The 24,335-nt window shown below is 40.9% G+C and overlaps 1 protein-coding gene across 2 annotated transcripts; it reads right to left on the bottom strand.

The window, feature by feature from the left end:
- Positions 1-4,797: 4,797 nt before the first annotated feature.
- On the bottom strand, positions 4,798-22,693 carry DHTKD1 (dehydrogenase E1 and transketolase domain containing 1). 2 transcript variants are annotated; one of them, XM_085215820.1, is made up of 18 exons: positions 22,466-22,693; positions 20,188-20,343; positions 19,248-19,459; positions 18,414-18,476; positions 17,292-17,486; positions 16,694-16,963; positions 15,652-15,823; positions 13,987-14,185; positions 12,830-13,142; positions 11,794-11,878; positions 11,064-11,203; positions 10,426-10,576; positions 9,141-9,247; positions 7,952-8,116; positions 7,496-7,578; positions 6,301-6,470; positions 5,779-5,864; positions 4,798-5,325 (listed from the first exon to the last, which is right to left on the bottom strand). In XM_085215820.1, exons 1-18 carry the CDS (start codon positions 22,626-22,628, stop codon positions 5,224-5,226), a joined length of 2,832 nt encoding a protein of 943 aa, XP_085071946.1. In that variant the 5' UTR covers positions 22,629-22,693; the 3' UTR covers positions 4,798-5,223. The 2 variants fall into 2 exon arrangements, with proteins under 2 accessions (XP_085071946.1, XP_085071950.1); XM_085215824.1 differs by lacking the exon at positions 18,414-18,476.
- Positions 22,694-24,335: the final 1,642 nt, after the last annotated feature.

Genomic DNA, 24,335 nt, shown 5'->3' with positions numbered 1-24,335 from the left:
AGTTCCATCTGACTGGCTTGCTCTTAGCAAACCTGCACACATGCAAGTTACTGGTCCATTTTGTCTGAAGGCTGATAAAAGAGCCAAGAGGTTCCTTCAATCTATCCTAACACAGGTGCACCATTGAGGCAATATTACAGCATCATCTGTGAGTGGGTTACCAATGATTGAAGTTTTTTTAAAAAATAGTTTTCTTTGCTCATTCCAAATTAATATCACTATGGCATTCAAAACTTTAAGGCTTCAAAATTAAGACTAGTCTTGTTTAACTCATAAAAGAACATCACTATTACTAAAATATTTGTTCTAAAATATTTTTCTTTCTTTAACCGAGTCACTGCTGCCTTCAGTGAGCTGCTCAATCTAACATCTCTTTCTCTTGATGTCTTTATTTTACCTTCCAGTCTTGCACTTCCAGCTAAAAATCCTGAACACGTCCTTAACTTCTCAGTCATTACCTCTGCATTTCATTCCATGTGCCGCAATGCACAAGTGCTGTAACACTTCCTCTCTTTCTAATTAGCTTTTTTACTAACAACACACAGAGCTTCATTTCTGCTCTTTTTAATAACCCACAAATTGTCCAAGGACTGGGCCCTACTCTGTTACCATCCACCCAACTTGTATACCATTTTATCCAGCACTTCCCTGAATTGCATGTCCTGCACAGGGAACCTGTTCCCATTGTCAAGCAGCACCCTCATCTGAAGCTTTCAAGATTTCTGCCCCTCTTTTCTGCAATTATTTTAAATTGAGTATATCATTTTCCTCTGACTGCTTTACAGGAGCTACTGGTAATGCAGGTTTCTCCTTTGCCTTCCTTTCCCCTTTTTTTCCCTTTCCAAACCCATTCTTTTTCAATTATTCACTCACAATATTTTTTTTTAGTACAGTGTGCAGATTTACTGCTATAGGACACGTTCCCAGCTAAGACACTGCAAGATAAGTTGACCAATATTATCACTGCAGAAGTTGTAAAAGTGATCTATCAGATGTAAATGCAAGAGTTTCCTTCACTGCCCAGCATTTTGGAGGGGCAGGTACCAGTCTGAACAAGGGCCCCCTAAAGGCAGCTAGTCTCAGAATTGCAAAAGCAAACTAGCACTTGTCCAAGGCGAGCCAAGTCTGCATGCAGAGCTGAGCATAGCACACAGGAGAAAACAGCCCTGCGTATATCCAAAATCAGTAGGGGAACTGTGTTAATGTCTAACTCAGCACAGGCTTTTGTTGCTCCTGGTAGCTGTTAGCCATCACAGAACAGCAGTATTCTGCAGATAATTCTATATCAGCAATACCTAAGAGAGTGGAGCCAAAGCTGTTCCTTCCCTACTCCAGCCCAGCAATGCTGGGCTGGGGGCATTTAGCCAAGCAGCACTACAGTAACAGTGCTCCCAAAGGGAGAGTAAAACAGGCTCTGAACACTCAGGCATCCTTTACTTGGTTAGATAAACCTGCATTGCCTCTGTGTATGTGGTGTATAACGGGGTCAGGTTCAGGCAACGTGCAAAATGTTGGGTCTATTCTGCCCTTGTGTATTGTCATAGTGAGAAAATGTCTTTTTTTTTTTTTTTTTTAATGTTATTGTCAGTTTGGAGTCAAAGCTGATGATTGTGCCATCTAACTTTCCTAGCTACAGCTGCAGCCAAAGCAGTGTTGCTTTTCTGCCTCATTTTATTCTGTTTACTGTTACTGAAGTTCTTTGTGAGCAAAGTATTGAGAAGTAAATTACACAAAAAGTACCAAGCACAACAACTGCCCTTTTGGGCAAGGTCTCTGAGAAACCAAAGTATATACCCCAAGTATTTTCCCATACGTAGACAAAATGCAACCATAACCCTGTGAAAGTACAGCTACTAGCAGATGATATTCAAGAATAAAAACAGTAAGGAGTAAAGGACAGGCAGAGCTCCAGATACAATACAAAAGTGATTTCTACATGAAAAAGTATACTGCTCAGGAACCATAGTAAGAAATCCCTGGAAATCTCTGAGCAGAATTTTAAACCAGAATGTAAAAAAAAAGTTGTGCAGTTTGCCAGAATAAAGTGGAAGAAACATGACTTCATGTCACGATGGATGTGCTGAAGAAGTTACGTGAAACAGACAACAATGCAGAGACTACAGAGGTTGTTTATGGGTCATATAGAGTTCATTAATGTGCAAGTTAGTTAGGGTAGGATACCAAATAGTCCCTCAGAGCAGCTTTTGGGAGCTGTTCCACCAGGCAAATGCAAACTGTGCCTGCAGTCTACCCCTCCTGATGTAACACTGTTTTCCATGTAGGAGTGCTGTACTTGGTTAAATCCCACTTGCTTCTTCCTAAAAGTCTTTTGTGCACGGTGGGTTTGGTTTATTCAAGCACACTCCCAAATAAGTAGGGAAGGTGCTCATTTCACACTGCCAACAAGTTTGGAAATGGGAAAAACCTTTTGGTGATGGGCGAGCTGCCTCAGGACAGGAGGAAGGGGACTGGTCCAGGCAGCTTTCACCTCCTTTTGCCATCTGTCTTCATTATTCTCCTGATTAAGTTCAATGTTATGGTCTTTTATCTGTTGCTATCCAAAAAAACCAGATTTATTTCCCCAGATGACACCTATGCTGAAACCTCCCCTCGGGGACCGCCAGGAGCTGCACTCTGACTGATGAAGTGCAGAGTATTTGGCTACAGACATGTCTCACTCACTGGGAGCGGAGGACAGTTTGGAAACAAGCAGGTAAAGGGCTGTTTTAGCATTTCTTCAAAATGCATTACGTTGAAAAAGTCACACAAACAGAAGGAAAAGAACGGTATTAGAACAGAGTCTTAAGGAAGATCCTACAAATCCTTTGTGGAGCTCTAGCTGACACCTGCACTAGCCTTCTAACTAGACACTGGGTCCCCACATCTGTGTGAGAAAGGAGAATTACTCTCGTTGGAGGGAGAAGCGGGGTTTCAGAAAAATCAGTGAGAACAAGGGGAAGTCTTGTGGTCACTCCTTGCATATGAGAGCTCAGCTAATCTCTATTCAGTGTTGCTGTCTCTCCTCCTCTTCTGCTCACCTTGCCGTGTTACTGGATCAGAGGTTCTCCAAAGCCAACAGGCCACAATCCTACATCATAGAACGGGTTGAGGTGGAAGGAACTTTACAGACCATCTCGTTCTAAACCACTTGCCCTGGGTAGAGATGCCTTCCATTAGACCATGCTGCCCAAAGCCCCATCAAACCTGATGATGAGTTCTGCCTTTCTGTTTTGTGAAGGTTATTATTTATCATTGTATGAAGAATACTGTAAACTCTGATAGCTTTGGTTTGTTTGTTTGTTTTTGGTAAAAAAAATAAAACATTTGAAACCCCCTAGAGGGAAAAAAAAAAACAAAAAACAAGAACATAAAGAAAGGCTGGACATCTTGATCTTTGCACAATGAGAAAATTTCTAGAAACCTTCAAATTGACACTGTAGAAGCACGAGTCACTCTTGTGCTTACTGCAGCCTGTAATGTTCAGGTTTCTTCTCTGACTTTTCTAACTCTAATCAATTCTGATTTTGAGTTAGAATTAGTTTTTCCATTTGTAAAGGTTTTCCTTTCATGCAGAAATAACCTTGACCATTTAATTGAAAGATGACTCAAACAATACTGTTAAATTGTATACACTTCCAAGGTCTACATTACTCCAAGTGAAGGAATAAAGTATCCTTTAAAGGTTACTTTATTCCTTCATAAGAAAGGCTTCAAATTCACAAGTAGGAGACCACAATTCTAGCATCTGACCATAGTCTAGTCCTCTACTTCAATTTCTCACTCACTTTTTTCTTCGCTAATAAATAAATATATTAGAAGGTAGTAAACTATATTATTTTAAAATAAACATACATCAATTTGCAAACACATCCATTTTCTCATAAGATTTTTGAGATGTGCCACAGAAAGCTTTTGTCTGCTGTCTGCATTTTGGGAACTTCATGTGGCTTGAACACCTCTATCTGTTTGAGTTCTTTCAGAAAATTTGGATGATTATCCTCCTGTTCTGTCATTTACTTCAATTTATTTCACTTGTTTCTTCTATAGCCTGTTTTAGTCACTTTTTTTTTTTCCACTGCAAATAAAAGCTTTTTGCTCAGGAATCTCCCAACGGGCCTCCAAATGGGAACTCACTCAAAGAGAAAACAAAACCAAAACAAGTCATGAGATTGTTGTTGTTTTGATACAGAAGATTTTTTTTTTTTTTTTTAAATGAGCCCCGTTGAGTTTCTAATTCATCCCTCACCCTTGAAGCTTCCAGTGTATTTGAAAGGGGCTTCACTATTACAGCTTTCATCATGTGTCCCTTGAACTCTTTACAGCCTGTCCTATTCCACTTTTCTGTTTTACTTGCCACAGTTTTGGACTTTCTGTTGCTCTTGGTCACAACTTCAGCCTTCTTACAGCGTAAGATTCCATGTGAGAACTAGGGATCACAGAAGCAAGCCCTCAGAAACAACAAATAACCTGATGAGGAGCCCTGAGAAGAATTTCCTGGGTAGGAGATGGGATTACTTTATAAGGTAGCCTCTAGAAACTGGTTTGGCCTCTACAAAACATGGCTCTAAAGTAAGGCAGTGAGGTTCGTACACCACGCCTCCCACTCTGCAAGCTTGATGTGATAGCACTGATTCTCCTTGAGAGAAACAGCAGCGCCCAAAGGGGTCATCCTGCAAGGTCCCCACAGGAATATGACTTTAATGACTCTCCCTCTCAAATAACAGTTGCATCAGATTTAATTTCAGGTCCGTAAGAAAAGGAAAGAGAAAATCCACAATACTCTGCTATAGAAATGGCTCATTCTCAGGCACAGGAAGCATTTATTCAACCAAAGAGCACTAACACCTCTGTGGAAACAAGAAACCATTTCCACACATGCACCATTACCAGGGAACTGGGCGCAGTGCGGACAAACAACCTGATACAAGGTATTTTTAACCCATCTCACTGACCTGCCCCCCAGACTGCATTTTTGTTTTTTAAACTTTTAAAAAATCTTGTGTAGAAAATAGTAAAAAGGAACAAGAACCACTGAGAGTAACAGACATCAGCTCTCACCCTTAGGTATGCCCCTACATTAAAAAATTGCTTTACCATTACAGAACTTGTTCCATTCTTTTTCCCTGCTTTGAAGAATTGAGTCCTAAGGATCTGGCTTTTGTGCTTCACAGGAAGAAGGCAACCAACATGACTAACTGCAGGAGTAGTCTGTCCATTGAAAATTTAGATAAATGTGTTGGTAAGAATGTCTTCCTGCTGTTGGTGGTGCAGGGTTCCAATGCCAACTGCTGGGGCTGGTAAAGGAGGTCTACTCACAAGACGGAGCTGAAATGAGAGCCAGGAGGAAGTGATTAATGAAGCACAAATATAGAACCACATCCTGATTCTGGTTCTCTGATTCCATAGTGATCCCTAACTATGCAGTTCCAGTTGGAAATACTACAGGAAGTCATCCTCCATTTCCTCAAGACTTCAGTTCCAAGAACATCATAGTGCATGATCTGCCACAGCAAACAGCAGCTTCAGATTCTCTTCCTATTCACTGTGGCACCTTAAATATGTTGTTTTCTACCTGCAATCTTTCATTGTCCTGAATGTTTAGACTAAACATCTGGTAAAAGAAAGCTTCAGGCTTGCTCATTGCTAGTAAAGGGCTCTATAAAAAGCTAAGAAATTAGAACATGCAGTTCAGACATTAGGACTAATTTTATGTCTAAGCATCACAGAATTTTGCAGTCAATAGCTTCAAACTCCACTTTGTAGCCCAGAGCATCTTACCTTAACTCCCAGCTGCTTTTCAAACCGTGGTGACACAAAAGACCAAGGACCCATATTCTGTGGCTCTTCCTGACTCCAGCTGAAGACTAAAGAAAGGATAAGGGTACATTACAAAAGCACTTTTCAGCAGCTCAAGAAACTTTTTTTCTGTTGTAGCACCTCTGCTTTTTTTTTTTTTTTTTTTTTTTTTTTTGTCTTGGCACTGTCTTTGAAATGGTATCTTGACAGACTGAACTCACTGCAGATCACACCTTGCTGCAGTCAAACCAAAAGTATGTTCACCACCACACTATACTCACACTGTTTTTTAGCAGTGATTTACAGAAGCTAACAACAGCAGAGAGAACAACTCTTTTAGCACAAGTGGTAAACATTTTTTTATCATCCCACTCTAGAAACACTAAACGTATAGGGATGTATAGGGGGAGAACAAAGAAGAAAACACCGCTTCAGCTCTTCACCCTAGAATGCAAGCAACAGATTTCAAAGAATCCAGAAACAAAAAGGTAAAAATTTGCATACCTTTGGCACGACTGTATTTGCTCAGCTCTTGCTGCAGAGCTTCCAGTGGGAAAGGACACAGTTCTTCAAGTCTTAAAATAGCTGTGTTGTGTTGTTTTTCTCCTAGTGTCTCTCTTTGCTTCACCAGAGCATAGTAATGCTTACCAGAACAGAACACCACATGGGTGACACTAAAGAAAAATAAGAGTGTTTCCAAGTTTAGTGATTTACAGAAACTTTATGCAGAACAGTTTCACACCTTTAACAAAAACAACCAGCCAAACTTTAAAGACAATTTAACTGAACTAAGTTACTACCCTAAACCATATTTTCTCCTTTGCTTTCCCTTAACTCCCACTGTCATTCAACAGCTGACAAATGCCTGGGCACAACAGGCCAGAGCCCAAAAGTCCCGTTTCTTCAGCTTTAGTTTTGCCTTAAAATTAAAAACTTAATCAAAGCTAGCTATCTGTTCTCTCTCTGTAGAGAATGAACCCCAGAGGACAATTCTCTTCCAGACCTAAGAGGAACCACCTTTAGGAGATATGCAGTAGTTTCCAGCAGTCAGAGAGGTCTTATTTGCCTAAGCTTGCTAGACAAAGGCAGTAAGAGAAATCCTACACTTCGTGCCTCCCATTCCACTTACAAAACCAAGATGCTATGATACAGCTAACTTTGTGATTGTGGACCAGAATGCAAACATCTGACATGCTGACAGACTTGAATACTACTAGGACAGGGACTAAGTAAGAAGGAGAGAAAAATTTAAAGGCTAGAACTGCTTTTTGTGAACAGGATTCTCTAAAATAGTATCTAAAGGGAAGAAGACAATACACACATGAAGACTTGTTATTGCCCTAATTTCATTTCATCAGCTCAAGCATCCCAACAGCAGAACAAAAATTCTGCATCTCTTCACATAACAGCTGCTTCCAATGAAGTTAACCAATGGGCATGATTCACTAATCCATCAGATTAGCAAGTAGGATAACAGACTCCCTTTGGAGGCAAGGACTATTATGCAGGCAGTTAGCTTTACTACCAACAAGGAAGCAGAGGAAAAGGAGAGAAACAAGTAAAATCCTAAGTCACCCATCAAGCAGGTATTTCTCCTACCCCAACAACTACTTCTTTATCACCTCAAACCTGAGCTGGTTGGTAGCAGAAAGGGACAGGACTTCCTTTCTGAGCTTTTCTTGTAAGAAAGTAGAGCTACCTTTTAGGATCTACTGAGGAGTCACCGATGACAGGTTTGAATGTTGTTCTCGGAGCCATTTCTTCAAAACTTGATACAGCAGCCTAAATGGGGAAGAGTTGAATGTTACCAAATCTGGCTGCCTTTTATCTCAGTCAAAACTGGGGAGATGATTCAGAGACAGGGTTTTGTTAAATATTAAAGATGCAGTTTTCCCTCTTTCTCTCACTTCCACTCCCAGAGAAGACAGATAGAATGGTAACATTCTAAAGAACTCTATTGGACCAAGAATCAAGCCTTCTTTGGGCTCACATGCATCCACCTTTAACCCTCAACCTATCAGACCTCAAACAGGCAAAACCCTATTGATTTGACACTAAAATGAGCAGAGAACACAGAGGAAAACAAAGAGAAAGGTTAGAAGAACACAGAAGAGGAGGAAAAAAAAGAAAAGGAAGATAAAGTTTTCCAGCTTACAGGGAGCCTGAGTAACACTTTTGGAGAAGCAACAATGAGAGGTTTCCTAAAGTTTCGGACCATTTGCCTCCGGAGTAAATGGAAATACTGTGCTGGGGTGGTGGGATGCACAATTGACATGTTCACTCGGTCCCCATCAACTCCTTCTTCTGAGCTGTCACACATCTAAGGGGAACACAGCAGTATTTTGTCAAGAAGGAAGCAGTGATACAAATGTGCAAGTGCCTAGGCACATAAGGCACTTCACACTAGTATAAGAATAGAAGAGCAAATATCCCAATTAAAACACTGATTGCTAGGGAAGAGCAATTTCAGAGAAGAAAAGGCTTTAGCATTTACACAGTACCATTACATCTGAACTGCCTTCTTTAACCACTCTGTAACCAAGGCATGGCAGTTCTTCTAACAGTTGAATGTCACGACCATTCGACCAGAACGAAGCACCACTAAGCATGCTGCAAATTTTTCCCTAAATCATTACTCAGCCAAAAAAGGCTTTCATTTACTTACTACAATCACAATGACACTATAGTGGACATCTTTTCTTTGTGCCACCAATTTCCTTAGTGTTACTTACATGCCCAGCATTCTGCTCTATGCATACTAGGAACATCTGTGAGTGGCTTGCAGAAGAGGGTGGCTGCCTGTTTCCAATGCCAACCCCAAAATGCTTTACTAAGAAGTTCCATTAGGGGCCTGCTATTTGCAATACAGCAATTCTGTCTTGCTACTGGACTCATTCTGTGGTACAGTGACATTGCTGGAGGGTGACAAACAGGAAGGAGACAGCAGGCAGTACTGAAGCACATGAGCAGAAGGCAGGAGGCTTTCACAAACACTATGAAATTTTACACTGCAAACATTTGCATTACCCCACACTCACTTGGGCAGATGAGGGAGACCTAATGGGAACAACAAACATTTATTATGAAGTTCAGTCAGAGTCTTGCACTGGAGCTGTTGTAACAATTAAACCAAAACTGCTTCCTCGCCACTTCCAGATCTGCACCTCCTCATCACAGTTCTCTTTACTTCTCCACTTTCAGACCAGCCCGTTCCTGCTGTATGAACCTGTCTCCAGCTTCTGCTATCACTAGCAGATTCGTCGTGAATTTGGCATTTTGCAACTGAACAGAACAGCCCAGGACTGGGTGGGGAACATGTGAATCTGAGAGGTGAAGCAGGGTACCTGCAGGAAACGTTCCATCCGGCAGGATGAGTGCTCAGGACCTGCACCATCATAGCCATGGGGAAGAAGAATTACTATCCCACTCTGCAGAAGCCATTTGGCCTCACCTAAAAGCATAGAATGAGAATGAAGGAAAAAAAAAAAAAAAATTCAACAGAACATAAAGCCCTACAAGACTTAGCACTTTGCATGAACTACTCAGGAAAACAGAACATAGTTAAGTTTCCACATTGGTAAGTACAGCCCTGAAACATGTAGCTGTATTTCGTGGTGAGATTCACAACTATAAAATGGCACATAACATGATCTGAAGTTTCTGAAATACACATATAACTTTGGGCTTTCAGAGAACTTATGGCATCACATCAAACAGTGAAACTTTCAATACTCTGTCAGAAACATCACCAAATTATGCAAAAATTCTCTTAACAGCACTGTCTTTCTCATTAACAAGCATTGGCACTGCTCACTCTTCAATAAGACCTCTAAGCATAATTCACTGCATATTTTCTGTACACCTTATCATTGAGTCCTGTACAAGTATGAAGCAGGCAGCATCCTGCCAGCCAGCTCTAGCTAATACAGCAATGCTTGCAAGAGGATAGCTTCCCAGGCTAAGAGATTATAGTCAAATCCAGAAAGCAATTAATCCTGACCTTAAATACACGTTGAGGATGAGTGGGATATACAAAGCCTCTAACAACTCCCATCTGAAAGAACTGAACACAGAAGCCTAACCGAGGCTAGATACCAATACTGTGAACCCCTCACACAAGGAATTCCACTCTAGAAATCAATCTTAGCATTTCCTCACCATGTTCCACCTGTGAAAAGTCTTTTTGCTCTGAGTATTCAGAAAATGTGTTAGTCAAACTGAGATGTTATTTGCAAACCATTTTTTGTGGGTTTTTTTTCTTGTTTGTTTATCTTGTCTTGCTCCAAGAATTTTAAGAGATACCTCATGAAGGAAAGGTACATCCTAACAAACTACCAAATATACCTGCACACACAGTAAAATAAAGAGGGAGAAAAGGGAAGAAAGGTTGTTAACACCAACTGTCCATTTAGAATGACCATCTCCTGCCAACGATGGGGCCTTTCATTTTAGATGGAATGCCATCAGAGAAAAACTGCATAGAAGTTGGGATCTCATAGGCAAGCACACAAGGCTTCTTGAGAAAACAGAATTCTTTTCTCAACACATTGCCCTTTTATGGGCAAAGCTGAAGATTTTCTAATAATACAAATAATTCATTGTAAATATATTAGCTTCTAGTACACTCACCTCCAGAGATGAAAGTGTCAAATATTATCTGGGCTCCATTAAAGAAGTCTCCAAATTGAGCTTCCCAAATTGGCAGTAACTTAGGACTCTCAATACTCATTCCATATTCAAAACCAAGTACAGCTTCCTCAGACAAGGGACTGTTACTCACCTAACAGAAAGGAAATTGTTGGGAGGGACAGGTGAGAAAGATGGAGTTGGAGCTCAAAGATCTTTAAGATCCCTTCCAACCTAAGCCATTCTACGATTCTATAACAACCTAAGGTTAAGAACTTTTGGAAGCAGGCACATTAGTGCTAGGCATTCTGAGGACATGCACTCCAGAAAACAACTCATGGTCAAACCTTTTTTGCTTTTGAATGAATATACTGAGGGAAGAAAAAGAATAGTTGATCTCTTAAGGAAAAGCAGAATTCCTTGTTAAGGAGGGTAAATAACCATGCATTAGAATTATAAACTTCCTACAGGTCAACTTAAACCAGTAATCTGCCTTTTGCTAGTCTCTCCTTAATCCAGGTAGATTTCAGGCCTCCATATCTGGGGATTGTCAGGCTACATACATACACCTCATCAGCTTTAAAATATGCTCTCCTTCAGCACAACTTGAAGAATTTTGTCTCGTGTATCACAGAACCTACCTCTAAGAAACCCTTCTGGTCTGGTGACATGTGATTCAGAGGAATGTAGGTGTCATCTGTCTCTTGGCAAACCAACATCGCATGTCGCTGGCTAAAGGTTCCTCTGCCAACATCTTGTCCACTTAGTCTGACGTTAAACCCTTTCCAAGCAATAAGCAAAACACTGGTTTAGTAAATCATACAAGAAAATACACAGAAAAATAAGTCCCCACTTCCAAAATGTCACTTTTCTTGTTAAGTCCTTTCTTGAATTTCCCCTCCAAATTGCAGAGATGCTCACATCTCATTTCTCCTCCTTCCAATCAAAAATTATTTTGGAGTGTTTCAGTTTGCTAAAGCAAACTGTAAAATACAGGCATCCTGTATCACACATAAACAGAGATACAAATTTAGACTTGAGAAGAAGGGAAATTAATGATAGCATGAAACACCCTACAAAAGGAGTACAGGAGGCCCAGTTGAAGTCACTCACTTTGCTCACATGCTCAGCACTAAGCACTGTCTTCTTGACGGGTTGTAAAGAAACAATAACTCATTAAATACATTTATTATCCAATCTATAGATAATGTAACATACAGGATTCATATTTTACCTTCTCTTACTCCCACATAAATTTTCATATGTATTCATCACATCAATCTTTGGACTTAGGAACACCCAATGTCTAATGTTATACTTCACTGGCATCAAAAGCAAATAAAATTTTTTTGCTATCTAGTTGCCTCTTACCTTGGCTCAGCAGGGAACCAAATGCTAAAGTTTCAGCTGTTGCCCAGTCCAGCTTTTTTCCTTCCTCCATTTTTTGAACTCTCGACTAAACAATTAAGGAAAAAAATTACTATTTTGCTTTCTCCAATCTGTATGCCTTGTAGCATAGATTGAAGTGAACAAAACAAACAAAAAAATCTACAGAGAGACGTACTGTTTTTCCTGTAGCCAACTTCGGTTGGTTTAAAATACATGCATTCTTATTTCAGCACATCCTGAAGAAGGCTACTCTGCTGAACACAAAACCATGTACAGCCCACGTATTCCCTTCCTCGTCAACAAACAGTGCATTGACAGATTAGATCTTAGTCTAAAAATACTAAAAACCTGAGGACAGCAGAAAGATACTTGACAAAGTTCTGGTATAGTACTGAAAGATTCCAGTTGTAAGGAATTTCAGTCTCCAGAATTCTCCCATTCCAAGCTGTAGCTGTGCTGTTCTTGCTTTGGGCTGGGAGGACTTCAGTCTTTTTCAGTATTCAACTCATGGCCTCTATAGCTGTTGACCAGACATCAGCCCATGGTCATCACTGATCCAAGTGAAATGTTCACAAAACCAAACCAATCCAGTTATTGCACAAAATCTTCTTATGAAACACAGCAACTTTCTGTGTACATATTTATATAAAAATACCTAAGCATGTACATTACTAGCTTAACAAACTGCATATGTTACAAATTTCCTGATTCATTCTCCTGTAATGTACTCAAAGTTTAAATGACAGTCATTTAGTATACTGACTTATATTCTTTGGATGAATAAACTATTTTCTACAGGCTGCTTCTTCAGTGCAACAAAATACTGCTAAATTAAGAATTAAGTATATGGCTAGATATGGGGGAGAAGATATTTTTCTTCAAACCTAGGAGAAAAATGGCATAATCCCAACCTGAAAAAGGGAACAAACTGTTCTTCCTAGAGAAAACTGCGCTGTTCTTTAATTGGCAGCCTTGCTGTAAAAGGTCAGATATTTAAGTATCTTTATGCTCTACTGACCTGTGCATATGTCTTTAGAAGATGGCTGTGCATCTGGAGCTCTTCAGGCACCTCTACAGACTTGACTCCAATAAACTGCAGGAGTGGTATGGGCATACCTGTGTCCCAAGTGGTGATTTTAGCAGAAGGTTCAACCAAACCTTTCCAGTGAGCCTGAAGGTTGGTAGGAGGTGGACTATACAAAGTCATGTTGGCAAGATGATCGTTTAGTTTAGAATAGTAGGTCGTCTTTATCTCAGATACTTCAACATCAGTCATGAGCCCAGCAGCTACGAGGTGCTCTGCATATGTGTCTGGGATACTCTTACGGGATCTGTAGGGGAGGGAATCAAACCCCATAGACATTTAGCCTGAAAAGTGTCATTTCAGAACAGGGAAACACTACCTTGCTTCTTGTGAGGTGAAACGAAAAACAAACACAAATGATGACCTAGTGCATAATACTCATTTGGGTCAAGTTTTCTTTCCTGACATTTCCAGAATAACAAAAATTCTGTTGGATTCATGCTTTACAGTCCTTTGTTTAATATAGTGGCTATTGCTAGCAGCTACAGGTAAAAATAAGTCAAGAAATCCTCTCATTCAGACTGGCTTGGTGCCACCATGCATTGTTCTTCAGACAAATTGATGGTGGGATTTCAGGATTAGCTGAGAATTGAGGCACCCAGTTTCATACAGTTCCACTTAAAACACCAGAATTAATTGGCCAATAGAGCACTCTGGGAATCTGGGGATGGAATCTAAATTTATCAAAATGCTTGTAAAGATGAGGATCCACTGGAACAAGCAAAAGGACAACGCATCGTACAGGCTTCCTGCACATTCTCTCACATAACCTACCCTTCCCTCTGGCACACAGAAGACAACTTTGCCTTCTGATTATGAGCAATCAAGAATTTGAAATCCAAGGGCTGTATGCAAGACTGTTCTCCAAGAGGCATCAAAATGCATATTCAAGAATTGACACCAGTGGTTATCTTTATTAATATGGTATCAGACCATCAGTGGTCAGGGACTGCTGACAGTCTAACTAAACATTTGACAGTATGACAAAGGATCTCTAGCATACAGAGATTTCTGTTAAAGTAGTGGACAATACTGATGAGATGTATAAAAAGCATACTTTGGGTTCTCCCATCAGGTGGTGTTACTCTTACCTGATGATTTTGTACATGCTAGGGTTGGTGAAGAATGGCTCATCAAGTTCATTGTGGCCCCACTGTCTGTAGCACAGCAAGTCTACTATCACATCCCTGCGGAACTGGCGTTGGTACTCAACTGCCAGTCGTGTGGCACGGACAACTTCTTCAGGATCGTCCCCATTGACATGGATCACTGCACATCCAACAATTTTACCTGCCCAGGGATTCAAAACAAAGTTAAGGGTAGTCACACTCAACCCCCCTCCAAGGAAAATGGACACAAACATACAGCAGAAAACTATAGGCACTAGTGCTCAGCATACTTAACAAATCTACAAAAGATGTTCTTTATGATGACAACTAGAGTAAGGAGTAGGAGTCATCCTTGAAAGAAAGTGCAATTGGCTCAAGCTGTTGTATTTGTCATAGTTTGAACGCAACTTCTTTATCAGCAGTAAATTTCTACCTCTCAAGAAGAGAGCAGAAAGTCTTCAGGGAATGAGGAAGAACTACTTGATTGATTCTGTCAAACAAAAACTGAATTTTCTTTCTTTCTTCACTATGAATCATAGAATGGTTTAGGTTGATAGGGACCCTAAAGACCATCTAGTTTGCCTTCCAGGCTGCAAGCACATATTGCTGGCTCATGTCCAATTTTGTCCACTAGGACAAAAGGTTTTTGCTTGTTCTGGTCATTTCTAAGGCAAAAAGAGATCTCTCATAAAAGAAAACTGCAAAATCCAAATGTCTTAACATATTTTCCTGCATGACGATTTGTGAATTCTGTGAATTTGGACTTAAGTATTCTCAGCAATGGAGTGCTCTTCTTCTATTTAACTGCCCAAATACTGGAAAATAAAGATGGTTCACTGACCAATATCGTATTTCCTCCCTAACAAAATCCTGAAGTCCAAATGGATAAGACATCCCTCATTAACTAAGTAAGAAGAAAGAAACACTAAGAATGGAGAAAAAAAGAAGTCATGATAATGACTATACACAGGTTTAATGAATCTACTTGCCTGGTTTGATGAAGTCATAAGACAAATACCTGACATTAAACCTTATATGTATACACTAGTATATTTTAAATTCTAGGAAGCCTACACAAAGGAACTAACTGCTATGTCTGTGGTCTGGTCAACTGCAATACATCTGTTTATCATTAAGACAGACCAATCCAAAGCCAAAGGCCTTCTAAGTTTGAGTTTAGAAATGGCATGAGTCTCATCTTTTAATTAAATGCTCAACAAGTTCACCTGATAACAAACAAATGAAGGTGAAATTGTTGAAGTAAAAAAGAAAACACACCTATTACATACTCCATTACAACACATTTTTAAAAGCTGTCAACGACACGGCAGAAATTAAATGAAATTATTAAGAATTCATGTAAGTCTTGCAAATATTTTACTATATTCTGTAAAAAATACAACAGGATTTTCCTTTGGTAGTTAGTCTTTACCCCAGAGTACATAGGTAAGTGAATTCATTTAGCACTTGAATTTTTGCTAGTAGGAGGCAATAATCAGTAATAATTTGATTTGATATTCTGTTATCCAAAGAAATACAGATTAATATAATTCCCTAGTGTTTATAGCATTTGCTATAAAATCCCACTGCAATAGCAAACGTTCCCACTGGTGTTAAAAAGCCTTCCTTATTTTTTCTGATACATACCAATGTCACTACAGTACAGTGATGATCTTCCTCGCTCTGGAGGAGTGGTGTAGCCCAACTGGTTATTAACAATCAAATGGATGCTCCCACCAACTCTGAAATGTGGTAGATTGGAGAGGGTCAGTGTTTCAGGAACAATCCCCTGCCCAGAGAAAGCACCATCACCATGAACCTGCGTTAGGGAAGAAGGTGGAAAAGTCTTATTTGAGAGAACACTGGAGGAACACCAACACTGAGGAAACAGTAACTGGCTATGCAATACCTATTGCTAGGTTCAGTTCTTAACCCCTTTCAGACTACTGTTTTCATGATTTGTACATGACTGCCTGATCTACTTGGAACTGATCCATAATATCTTAAATTGACCCACTGGTGCTTTGGTGACTGCAAGTATCACAACTATAGCAAAGCTGCAGCGTTAGGTACCAACTCACTGATCACTGAACAACAGCAAGCCAGTCACCATAGGGTTTGCTGCACTATTTGCTGAAAGTTAAATAGTGGTGAACCATGACTCATACCTATTCCTACCTTATCACAAAGAGACAAGAGCAGACACACTAGGAAAAGAAGTAGAAAAGAAACTAAAAAAAAAAAAAAAAAAAAAAGAACCAATTCCAGACAGCACAAAATGACTTATTTCAGTAGTACCATGACAAAATGACATAATTCTAAGTCCTACTGTATATTTTTCAACCTTGTTGTTAACGTTCTCAAAACCTATTTAATTAAAAGAAGACCAGCAGTGGTAGTTTAAAAGATTTAAAGCAAAAACCCCCAATGCAAGGTATCAAAATCAAGGAAGGAAGCTGAATAATTTCTTTGGAAATCTAGAAACAGGAATAATCGTTTAAAAGCAGGTACTGTCATATGTGGCACCTAGATGCTTTCCTTTCCCTTCTCATTCTTTGTAAAGAGGATTCCAGTTCTTCATATTCCACATTAATTAATTTTTGTTTGGTATTTTTATATACACCATTTCTGTTCACATGCTGGTCTAGGAAGTCATACAAAGTGCAGCGACAAGTTGCGAGCAAAATACCTGCAGGCAAATAACTTTGTCTCCAGGCTGTGCAGAGCTCTCTGGGGAGTAATCTCCATCAAGCAGAGACTGCTGTCTTCCTCGAGTCTTGCCCACGGCCACTGGATTGATTGCTTCTAAGTGTGAGGGGTTTGGTAGCAAGGTGACATGCACAGGCCTGTGCGAACCAAAGTCAAGATCCACAGAAGATGTCAGGTGGGAGAGAACGTCCCCAATGGCTGCTGAATTCTCTGGAAATTCACTCAAACCACGCATCTTACGGAACATGAGCTGCATGGAAACAAACTTGTTTAAATCTCTTTTCTGATTAATTGACACAATAAAAGAAAAATGTTTCCAGAACTATATGCTCTCCCACTCCTGAGACAGCCAGGATGCCTCAAATAAAAACATATAAACCCATTTCATAGAGTTCTCTTATCAATCTCCCAGGGAAATCCAGCAGAGGTACTGATATGAAGGAATACACTCTCACAAAGGTAACTTTTTTCCCACTGCTTCAGCATTCACAAGACAAACATTTAGTTTATATATTTATTGCAAATAAACCAGACAAGCAGACACGTAGAAACTTCCAGTTAAACTGTGGATCCCTTACCTCTGGTGGAAGCTGAAGCAAGCCTGTGAGAAGATTAAGTCTTCCACGATGAGGCATTCCAAGAATGATATCTGTCACACCACTGTATGCACACATCTTAAACAACTCATGGAAGAAGCCCATCATGCTCTCTGCTCCCTCACCACCATATCGCTTCACTGTAGCAAACTTGGTGGCTAAGAAGCGATCAAACTCCTATTAAAAACAGGGGAACTTCAGTATTAAGCAATTTTGAGCAGGAGTCTTCTGTTTGTAAAATGGAAATACCATTTATATTTATACCTATGTAACACAGCCCTTGAAAATCTCAGCTAATTCTCCATCCCTACTGTCTGAGATCAGAAGCTATGACAAGTACAAGACAGTGCCTTTTTCCTCTTAGGAAGAAAACTGTAGGATTGAGGACCAAGATGGCTCTACCTAACATGGAAGGAGATGGATACTGAAATAAACAAGAGCAATTTACAAATTCCTTAACAGTTTACCTTCTTTGGTGAAAATTAAAAGAATGATGTTCTTTTACAGCATAAACCTCAGCTATCCTGAGATGCAAAGTGCTAGAGAAACAGTGTTTCACTTTGATTACATTAGACACAATATTTAGTACGTAAGTAAAATAATTATTGAGAGAAGGAAAATAAAGGAATCTGTATTTACTTCATTTTCCTTTCACTCCTTCCACTTCACTCACTGCATTCATCAACTCCTAGTCAGCTCTCTTAAATGACAAAGTTTTGGAAGCACTGGAAGTGTCTGCAGTGTCTTGCAACTGAAAACTGAAAATAAAAGATGACTATAATTGAGAAGGGAAGACTGAGCCATAGCCAAAGATCTAAGCCAATTGATGAGCAACTTTCAGTTGAGAAACGCTGAAGTCTAACGAATTACATATACAAAACTACTCACACACAGAAGTGGGTTTTTTTCACATTGGTTCAATTCCACATTCTTAAATACAGTTCTGGTCATTCTGAGAGTAATGTGTGATTCTTAAGGTCCTGATTTCACCCTCCTTTCTCAGAAGCAAATTCCTTTAATTGCCGAGAAGGCAATAAAAAAAATGTAAGATGTGCCATATACTTCCATTTAGTCATTGTTACACATTACATTTAACACTCCTACCACTTGGAAAACTGGAAACAGGGACACCTTCACAGATTCTGCTCTTCTACCCTTCCATCTCTCCTGATAAAGCAGGGAAAGAAGGGGAAAAAAAAAGAAAGTCTTTTCACAGTATAGAAATACTTGAATAAATTACACAGTTTGCAAATCCATAAATCTTTCACTTCTTCATTCTATGAACAAAAGTTCCTTTGCTACATGGCTAAAACCTCAGTTCAATTCTGTTTTGTTCTCTCAAAACTTTGAGTGACGTTGTGTGCTTCAAAGCTAGTAAAACAGATAAGGATGTGGCTGAGAGTGAAAAGAAAACAGCAGAAAGTGTCATGGAGGCATGCCCAACCTTGTGTTCCCAGTAGTAGCATTTAGTATGCAGTATACATAGTTGTCAGATCTCTAGTCACAGAGAATCTCACTTTTTAAGATCCAGTACTCATGGGTTTGTATGGTCATTGCATTTCCAGACAGCTTACATGATACAAATATATATCACAAACAGTACAGGTTCTGATTTGTTCTAAAAGCTGTTTGAGTTTGGATCTAGCTGGAAATATTCTCCTAGAAATAATTTCCAGACAAATCAATGCAAGTTAAGAAGGTATTGGTAAATGTTTCAATAGTGGCTGCAGGGTAAATTCAGCAATAGTCACCGATAAAGATTCCTGCATTTGTGTATCACGCTTCTTTGATGAAAAAAAACTAGCACTTCTCCCTTTCACATGCTGTCAAAGCTTTTAGGGTAGTAACTCTTTTGTTGCGTGGACCACGACCAGAGCATTAGAAGGTCCACAACAGACTCCAGAATTCAATTAAATTGAGTAACAGTGAAGAAGGTACCTGTGACTCCAACATCAGTTTGCACAAGTGCTTTTTCTCTTCAGTCATAAATGCTTCTTGTTTCAGTTCTTCAAATCTTTTAGTAAACCACTTTCTCTCCTCCAAGGTTGGAAGCTGGCTTGTTTCTATGGAAATATGCCCACAGTACACATGGTCAAGGTAAGCCAACACATCCTCTACGGAAGCCTCTTCTTTTCCCATGTTGAGAAGCCCTGGTCAGAAATAAATGTTATTAGTCACTTGCGGGGAGATAGGTGGAAGCACAAAGAACTAAACCAGTATCCTGCAATTACACTAATATTTTGAGAGTACGAATTCATACCCTTGACTTCCTTACCTGTATTTAAAACCATTTATAACCATACTTCAGTGTTATATTAATGCAATGGTGTCATGCTTATTTGCAAGGCACCCAAAATGTCTTTTGGAAAGACTTTAATGTGAATGACACCAAGTCAATGCTTTCGTGACTTAGTACAGTACTCATTTTGTGGCTCAGAGAAACAAGCTCCAACCCCATGGGCATCAGAAGTTGGTAAGCACTTGTTTTGTAGATGGATAAGATATATAGCACTGAGAGACACACATTTATTCAAGGCCACAGTGAGAGACAAAAATCAAGTGCTACAGCAGCTTCATTAGAATGTCAAAAATTACGCTGCATCATAGAATGTTACAGCAACACGAGAAATTAATGTATAACCTCAGTAGATTTAAGTACAACTAAAAATGTTCATGGTATCCTAAGATGTGAGAAGGTATCCATTCGTTACAAAATGATCTGTACAACAAACATGTAAGTAGGCTGAGGTTAATGATTTTCCATCCAACAATACATTACTGATTGAATCTCCTCTAAATATTTGGCTCCTCTGCAGAGGACACAGCCTCCTAATAAATCATCCATGACAAAAATTTGCTGTGATAGGGTAGCATTTACCTGTGGTAATGAGAGGCCCTTGAAGAACTTCAGTCAACTCTTGGATTTCAGGTACCACGTTCATAACAGCTTGCCCAGCAAACAGTGGGTTTATTTTGGCTGCTTTGTGTCCATGTTCAGAGTACGCAGTTATTAAACGAGCAAGGGCATGGTCAACTAAACACAAAAAGAAAGCAGAATATTGCACATGCTCACATTTAATGTGTTTATAGCACCAACACATAAGTATTCAGTCAGATAACCTTCTAGGTTCTGGCTGGAAAGATATTTTTCACCTTTATCATCCTACAAGAGCTCCTATCATCAGACTGCTATATTTTGTTATTAGTGGAATTTTCAAGCAAGATTTCATAGAATCATGAGTTGGAAGAGACCTTTCAAGGCCATCTGGTCCAACTCCCCTGCAAAGAACAGGGACACCTAACTATATCAGGTTGCTCAGCACCCCGTGCCAGCCTGACCTTGAGTGTCTCCAGGGATGGGGCATCCACCACCTCTCCGGGCAACCCATTCTAGTATTTCACAGCCCTTACTGTAAAAAACTTCTTCCATACACCCAATCTAAATCTCCCCTCTTAAGTTCAAAGGCATTTCATTGTACTATCACAACAGTGAGTACTAAAGAGTTTGTTGCCTTTCTTACATCCCCCCTTTAAATACTGAAGAAATACTTAAAGTATCTCAAGTCTCACTGGTGCCTTCTCCAGGCAGAACAGCCCCAGCTCTCTCAGCCTGTCCTCACAGGGAAGGTGTTCCACCATTTTTGTGGCCCTCCTCTGGGGACGCTCCAACAGGTCCATGTCACCCCACGATTCCCCTGCTAGCCTGTATATGTATGTAAAGCTACCTTGTTTTACTTCAAATCGCATTACAGTAATGGGTACACCCAACTCAAGAATGGCAAGGTACTGGTGTGCAAAGTCTTATTTCCATAGCCAACTAATCATACTTCCTGCACTTGCCTGCTCCTTGCTGGGATGTCAGGCAGATAGGGTCTTGCTAAAAACAAACAAAATCCCTCTTTCTGCAGGAGCAAGATAAACTGTAAACCAATAAGATATATTGCAAGCAGAACTTGCTACAGATGAATAATATGGAAAAGTTTATAATGTGTTTTTCCTCAACACTCTTAACAAGAAAGCCATTTAAAAAGAAATTACAGAATGTAACAAAAACATTACACATACATACACCTTAACAAGGTGTAAATCACAGAGAAGGGGAATCAACTCTTTGAAAGGGTTGATAACTGCAGGACAAGGGGAAATGGTTTTAAGTTGAGGGAGGGAAGATTTACGTTGGATGTCAGGGGGAAATTCTTTACAGAGAGAGTGGTGAGGTGCTGGAACAGGCTACCCAGAGAGGTTGTGGATGCCCTGTCCCTGGAGGTGTTCAAGGCCAGGTTGGATGGGGCCCTGGGCAGCCTGGTCTAGTATTAAATAGGGAGGTTGGTGGCCCTGCCTGTGGCAGGGGGTTTGGAGATTCATTGGAGGTCCCTTCCAATCCTGTGATTCTGTGATCTCCTTAGCTGTTAATGTGAGGACAACACTCCTACAACGGTTCTCATAGAATGGCTTATGTTGGGAAAGACCTCAGAGCTCTCCAGCTCCAACCCCATGGGCTGGGTGTCCCCACCAGCTCAGGCTGCCCAGTGCCCATCCAGCCTGGCTGTGAGTACCTCCAGGGATGGGGCACCCACACGTCTCTGGGTAGCCATGCCTCACCTGTGAGTAAAGAATTATTCCCTATCACCTAACCTAAGTCTCCCCTCTTTAGTTTGAAGCCATTCCCCTTGTCCTGTCACTGTCTGCCCATGTACAGCGTTGCTCCCCCTGCTGCTTGCTATCTCCCTTCAAGCACTGCAGGGCCGCAGCGTGGTCTCCTCGGAGCCATCGCCAAGTTCAGCTCCTTCAACCTTTCTTCAAAACTTCAAGTATTCTGCTTGGAATTGTTGTTGGTTTTTTTGTTTGTTTGTTTGTTTGTTTGTTTCCGTCCTGTAAAAATGACCTAAAATCACTACAGTCATTGCTACAGAAGAGAATTACCTGTACTTAGTTAATTCTAGCATAACTCTATGTATGCATACAGAACAGACGGAGATAAGATAGATAGAGCACGGCCGCCCCGTTGCTACTCTCCGTCTCACAGCCGCACTCCCTCCAGGCGCTCCACACCCGCAGCCGCGCTGCCCCAGAGCCGCCGATCGCCGCGACGCCGCTCGTCCCCCGCCCTCCCCTCAGCCCGGCGCCGCGTCAGGCGGTGTGTTGGCGGACCCGACCTGCTTTGCCGCTCGCCCCAGCGCCGCGCGGCTCCGCCGAGCTCTCTCCTGCCGCTTTGCGCGGCTTGTAGCCGTACACCCCCCGCTCCGTGCGGTACCAGCGCCGCAAGCCGGCCCGCCACGGCCATCTCCACAGAGCACAGCGCGCAGTGCTCGCCGCCATGGCCGCCGCGCTGCCCGCCGCCAACCGCCGGCCTCGCCGCCGCCAACGCCCCCGGCCGGGGAGGGCGGTGCGGCTGAGCGGGAGCGTGTAGGACGTGGTGCTCTGCGACCGGCTTTAATATCCCGAATGTTTTCTGCCTTTAGTCTGCTGTATGCGATGGAGGACAGATACGTTCTCACGTAATTGACCAGAAAAAGGGTTTGAAGTGGACAATTTTATCAGAAATACTGTAGTCAGTAGGAACAGGGAGGTGATCGTCCCTCTGTACTCAGCGCTGTACTCACTCTTCTGAGGTTGCACCTCAGTACTGCCTGTTCAGTTTTGGGCCTCTCACTATAAGAAAGACATTGAGGAACTGGAGCATGTCCAGAAAAGGGCAAAGAAGGGTCTGGAGCACAAGTCTTAAGGAGAGCAGCTGAGGGAACTGGGATTGTTCATCTGGAGAAAAGGAGGCTCAGTGCCTTTATTGCTCTCTGCAACTGCCTGAAAGGAGGTTGTGGTGAGGCGGGGGTTGGCCTCTTCTCCCAGGTAACAGTGATAGGATGAGAGGTAATGGCCACAAGTTGCACCAGAGGAGGTTCAGGTTGGATATGAGGAACAATTTCTTGTCAGAAAGAGCAGTGAGCCATTGGCACAGGCTGCCCAGGAAAGGGGTGGAGTCACCATCCCTGGAGGTGTTCAAAAATAGGACAGATGTGGCACTGAGGGCCATGATTAGTGGGCATGGTGGTGGTGGGTTGATGGTTGGACTAGATGATCTTAGTGGCTTCTTCCAACATTAATGATTCCATGATTCTATGATTCTTTAGGTGATTTCAGAAGTATATCCCAGTATCTTGGAATTTCTTATTAAAATGCTGTGGGAAGTTCATTATCAAAGTTTAACCCTGTGTATTTGTTGTACTGGATTGTGGTCGGACACATTAACCCCATCACCTCTGGAAAACCTAGCAAAAATGCATGAGTTAGAATTGAGTATTTAACAAAACCTAACATTTTTGCGTAACCTTTGTGTGAATGCAGTAGCACTGGCTTGGCTGTGCCTATTAAAAGTAGGTAAATCATAGAATCATTAAGGTTGGAAGAGGCCTCTGAGATCATCCAGTCCAATTGTCCACCCACCACCAGTACTACGTACTAAACTATGTTCCTCAGAGCCACATCTACATATTGCTTGAATCTGTTGATTGCATTTGCAACAGATAAATAAAAGAGCATTTATTTCTTCAAATAAAACAGTGGCTACGTGCTTTTGGAACAGGAGGAACTGGATTTTGCAACTGAATCAGTTGTGACGCTGTTGTTGGCTGGGGATGTTAGGTATTTACAGTTCCTGAATAGGGGCTGCAGGTGTTCTGTGAGGTTGGGTTTAGGCAGACCTATAAAAGCCCATCTCTAAGGGCAAAATAGGAAGTGAATTTTAAAGCTGCAAAGAAAGCAAAAAAAAAAAAAAATTAAAAAAAAAAATGCTGCAATAAAAGGACAGTTGACATGTGGCCAACAGAGTAAGGCGTAGTAGGAATTTGGCTTTGAGTATTGATTTTTAATGTATGCTAAAGGAAATTTCAAAATAATGTTGTTACATTACATGATTCTGTAGAGGCAGAAAAGGTCGGCAGGGTTAAACATTTCTATTCCATGCAGAGGGAAAAGCACAGATGTTGCAGAAAGATTATGAAATACTTTTCCACAGTTCTTAGGCAATTA

Source organism: Meleagris gallopavo, chromosome 1 (genome assembly GCF_905368555.1).
Source record: "Meleagris gallopavo chromosome 1, MGAL_WU_HG_1.1, whole genome shotgun sequence".
NCBI classification, from domain to species: Eukaryota; Metazoa; Chordata; class Aves; order Galliformes; family Phasianidae; genus Meleagris; species Meleagris gallopavo.
This window is presented reverse-complemented; position numbering and strand designations above follow the sequence as displayed.